Genomic DNA, 4,883 nt, shown 5'->3' on the forward strand with positions numbered 1-4,883 from the left:
CTCAGTCCATCACAGAGACACCCTGGACAGGTCTCAGTCCATCACAGGGACACCTATGGACAGTTTAGGGTTAATCAGACTAACATGCATGTTTTTGGTCTGTGGGAGAAAACCCACGCATGTATGGAGAGAACATGCAAACTCCACCCAGAAAGGCCCCGGGCCAGGATTTGAACCATCAACCTTCTTACGAAGAGGCAACAGCTCTACCAGAAGTGATTTTAAAATTCTCCTGCTAACCTTTAAGGCCTAAATGGCCTTGCACCCCCTCATCTCTCTGAGCTACTGGTACCATGCAGGTGCTCTTTGTGTGCAAACAACCGTAGAAAAGTGAAAACCTCCATAAAAAGAGTGAGGCAACATGACGATGAACATCCTGACGGGTGTTTCTTCTTCCTGCAGGCATTCTGCGAGACTCTGGAGGAAAGTAACTATCGCCTCCAGAAGGAGCTGCTGGAGAAGCAGAAGGAGATTGCCTTTTTAAAGAGGAAGCTGGAGGAGAGGGAGGAGGTCATCATCCTGCTGGAGAAACGTCTCGGGTCAGTCGAGTCTCGCACATCCAGATGGTGTTGGACAGGAAGCCCAGATATTTGTACTGAGGTTGTGTTAATGCTTCCTGTGGTTGTGTGTGTTCTAGTGGTGGGTGCGTGAGTCCGGAGTCGCCCTGCACTCTGTCAGCTCGGGGCAGTGAAAGCAGCGCCGACATTGACGTGGAGTCGTCTGCAGCAGAGGCCGATCAGGACCTGCCTGATGACGCTGGGTATGCTAACACAACACAACACGAAATGTAAGACTGTACGACAACAGAGCAGCTGCAGCAGTGAAGTCAACCTGCAGCGGCCCCCCACCAGCTAACTCTGTTACTTTTGCCCCTTTTCCATAAGTACCGTACCTCTTAGTACCAGTACAGCACGGTTTGACTCGGCTCGATACAGTACACGTTGTTTCCATTATACTTTCAGTACCGGTTCTGGTGGGCGGGGTTCAAATTGACATCACGCACCTCACCAGCTGGTGTTGGCAAGACCCTGAAACAGGTTTCAGTACAGGGTGAGACTTTATTTAGAAGTTTCTGGTAAATTAAAAAGACTACAGATTATCAAAATAGTTTAATAATAATAATTAAAAATATATATATATATTTATATATATATATATATATATATATATATATATATAAATCCTGCTAATTAACTTTTAATGAACTTTAATTCACCATTAAATCTCTGATGAATCTGATTCTACAAAAACATCTACAGGTCCTTCTCAAAAAATTAGCATATTGTGATAAAGGTGATTATTTTCCATAATGTAATGATAAAAATGAAACTTTCATATATTTCAGATTCATTGCACACCAACTGAAATATTTCAGGTCTTTAATTGTTTTAATACTGATGATTATGGCATACAGCTCATGAAAACCCAAAATGCCTGTCCCAAAAAATTTGCATATTTCATCCCACCAATGGAAGACAAGTGTTTTTAATACAAAAAACGCCAACCTTCAAATAATCATGTTCAGTTATGCACTCAATACTTGGTCGGGAATCCTTTTGCATGAATGACTGCTTCAATGCGGCGTGGCATGGAGGCAATCAGCCTGTGGCACTGCTGAGGTGTTATGGAGGCCCAGGATGCTTCGATAGCGGCCTTAAGCTCATCCAGAGTGTTGGGTCTTGCGTCTCTCAACTTTCTCTTCACAATATCCCACAGGTTCTCTATGGGGTTCAGGTCAGGAGAGTTGGCAGGCCAATTGAGCACAGTAATACCATGGTCAGTAAACCATTTACCAGTGGTTTTGGCACTGTGAGCAGGTGCCAGGTTGTGCTGAAAAATGAAATCTTCATCTCCATAAAGCTTTTCAGCAGATGGAAGCATGAAGTGCTCCAAAATCTCCTGATAGCTAGCTGCATTGACCCTGCCCTTGATAAAACACAGTGGACCAACACCAGCAGCTGACATGGCACCCCAGACCATCACTGACTGTGGGTGCTTCACACTGGACTTCTGGCATTTTGGCATTTCCTTCTCCCTAGTCTTCCTCCAGACTCTGGCACCTTGATTTCCGAATGACATGCAAAATTTGCTTTCATCCGAAAAAAAAAAGCACTTTGTACCACTGAGCAACAGTCCAGTGCTGCTTCTCTGTAGCCCAGGTCAGGCGCTTCTGCCGCTGTTTCTGGTTCAAAAGTGGCTTGACCTGGGGAATGCGGCACCTGTAGCCCATTTCCTGCACACGCCTGTGCACGGTGGCTCTGGATGTTTCTACTCCAGACTCAGTCCACCGCTTCCGCAGGTCCCCCAAGGTCTGGAATCAGCCCTTCTCCACAATCCTCCTCAGGGTCCGGTCACCTCTTCTCATTGTGCAGCGTTTTCTGCCACACTTTTCCCTTCCCACAGACTTCCCACTGAGGTGCCTTGATACAGCACTCTGGGAACAGCCTATTCGTTCAGCAATTTCTTTCTGTGTCTTACCCTCTTGCTTGAGGGCGTCAATGATGGCCTTCTGGTCAGCAGTCAGGTCGGCAGTCTTACCCATGATTGCGGTTTTGAGTAATGAACAAGGCTGGGAGTTTTTAAAAGCCTCAGGAATCTTTTGCAGGTGTTTAGAGTTACGTCGTTGATTCAAATGGTTAGGTTAATAGCTTGTTTAGAGAACCTTTTCATGATATGCTAATTTTTTGGGACAGGCATTTTGGGTTTTCATGAGCTGTATGCCATAATCATCAATATTAAAACAATTAAAGACCTGAAATATTTCAGTTGGTGTGCAATGAATCTGAAATATATGAAAGTTCAATTTTTATCATTACATTATGAAAAATAATGACCTTTATCACAATATGCTAATTTTTTGAGAAGGACCTGTATATTTAAATTTTTATTTGATGTATTTGCACTCATTGTGTGTACTTTTATTGTTCAATTTAAATATGTGGCTTTGATTGTTGTTCAGATATTTTTTTATTTTAGCTTTGATTTAAAGTTTAATTCTGGTTTTGTGATTTCTACATCTGTGTGGTAGAATAAAGTTGAACTAAAGCTGGTGTGCCCAACCAGTCGCTTGCGGGCGACCGGTCGCCTGCGAGCTGGTTCCCAGTCGCCCGCGAAGTGAAACCTTGACTTGTATTCTCACAGACATAGTCTCACGAGTTTTGGGTGCGGTGACACAGCGCTCTCACGAGACTTGAGGCTCAGTAGTGGAGTAATGTCGGTGCGCAGAAAACATGGATGGAAAACTAGCGAACAAGCAAACGAAAACTTATTATTTTCACACAGAGTGGGAGGAGGAGTATTTTTTTGTTTATTCTAATTCGAAGTCCATTTGCCTCATCTGTAATTCGAGCGTTGCCTTACCCAAAAAGTGTAACTTGGAGCGGCATTTCAAGACGATGCACAAACGGTTTGAGACAGATTTCCCTCTTAAAAGTTCTTTACGGACTCAGAAAGTGCGGGAGCTAAAAAACAAGCTTGCAGCCCAGCAATGTCTTCACTCGGCCCAGCACAAAAGGTAAAGCTGCTACGATAGCTTCCTACCGTGTTAGCTGCATCCTGGCTCAACATAAGAAGTCTTTCAGCGATGGACAAGTTATGAAAGAAGCGTTTATTGAGGCTGCAGATGCGCTTTTTCATGATTTTAAAAATAAAAGTGAGATCGTAGCTGCTATTAAAGACGTGCAGTTGTCCAGACAAACAGTGACACGGCGATGTGAGGGAATGGCTGTGGATGTGGAGGAGCAGCTAAAAAAGGACGTGGAACAATGTGAGTGTTTCTCTCTTCAGTTTGATGAGTCGACAGACATGGTGGATGTAGCCCAGCTGTGTGTTTTTATCAGAATGGCCTTTGCAGACATGAGTGCAAAAGAGGAGCTGCTCACCATCTTGCCTTTGAAGGGACACACAAGAGGAGAAGATATTTTTAATGCGTTTATGGAGTTTGTTAATAAAAGCAACTTGCCCCTCTTTAAACTAATTTCTATAACAACTGATGGCGCTCCAGCAATGACTGGTCACACCAGTGGATTTGTTGCACTCTGCAAGCAGAATGATGCTTTCCCAGACATTTTGCACTATCACTGCATCATCCACCAACAGGCCCTGTGTGGGAAGATTTTAAACATGAAGGAAGTGATGGATGTTGCCATGAAAACTGTGTGCTCTATAAGGGCCAGGAGTCTGCAGAGGAGGTTGTTCCAGGCTCACTTGGAGGAGGCAGGAGCAGACCACACAGACCTGCTGCTGCACATGGACGTCAGGTGGCTAAGCAGAGGTAAATTTCTGGACAGATTCAGTGAGCTGTTGCCTGAGATCAGGGATTTTCTGAAGCTGTCAGATCATGGTGAACATTCAAAACTAGAGGACACCCAGTGGCTTTTGGATTTAGCCTTCCTCACAGATCTCACCAGCCTGCTCAATGAACTAAATTTGGAGCTTCAGGGAAAGGACAAAAACATAATCCACATGATCAGTTCTGTGAGCACCTTCAAAAGCAGGCTGCAACTGCTCACAAGTGGGCTGCAACGCAGGGACCTGCAAAACTTCCCACACATGGAGGCAGAGCTACAGCGCCAAGGGAAAGAGGTCCCACAACTGGACAGTGCACACTATTCTAAGCAGGTTCAGAGCATCTCAGCAGAATTTGAGAGACGATTTACTGACTTTTCCTCCATCGAGCCTGTTACCAGCTACACGTGTTATCCTTTTGAAAATGTTGATGTGGATGACATTGTGTCCAAATTGGTGTCCGTGTTTCAGCTGGACAGCTCTGGTGTTGAAAATGAGGTGTTGAGTCTGCAAAATGACATTGGGATCAAATCCAGAGCATCACCTGGTGTGGATGGAGAGTTCTGGAGTCTGCTGTCAGAAGAAAAGTATCCTAA

General features: G+C 44.5%; 1 protein-coding gene across 1 annotated transcript in view; it reads left to right on the plus strand.

Annotated features, from left to right (window-relative positions):
• snx16 (sorting nexin 16) overlaps nt 1–791 on the plus strand; it is a 9,108-nt gene extending 8,317 nt beyond the window's left edge. Inside the window, exons 6-7 of the mRNA XM_037694420.1 lie at nt 403–539; nt 638–791. Of these exons, the coding sequence (XP_037550348.1) occupies nt 403–539; nt 638–791 (291 nt within the window). The remainder of the gene's footprint in view (nt 1–402; nt 540–637) is intronic.
• The last annotated feature ends 4,092 nt before the right edge of the window (nt 792–4,883 follow it).

This window comes from Nematolebias whitei, chromosome 20 (assembly GCF_014905685.2).
Source record: "Nematolebias whitei isolate Nwh7 chromosome 20, NemWhi1, whole genome shotgun sequence".
Taxonomy (NCBI): Eukaryota; Metazoa; Chordata; class Actinopteri; order Cyprinodontiformes; family Rivulidae; genus Nematolebias; species Nematolebias whitei.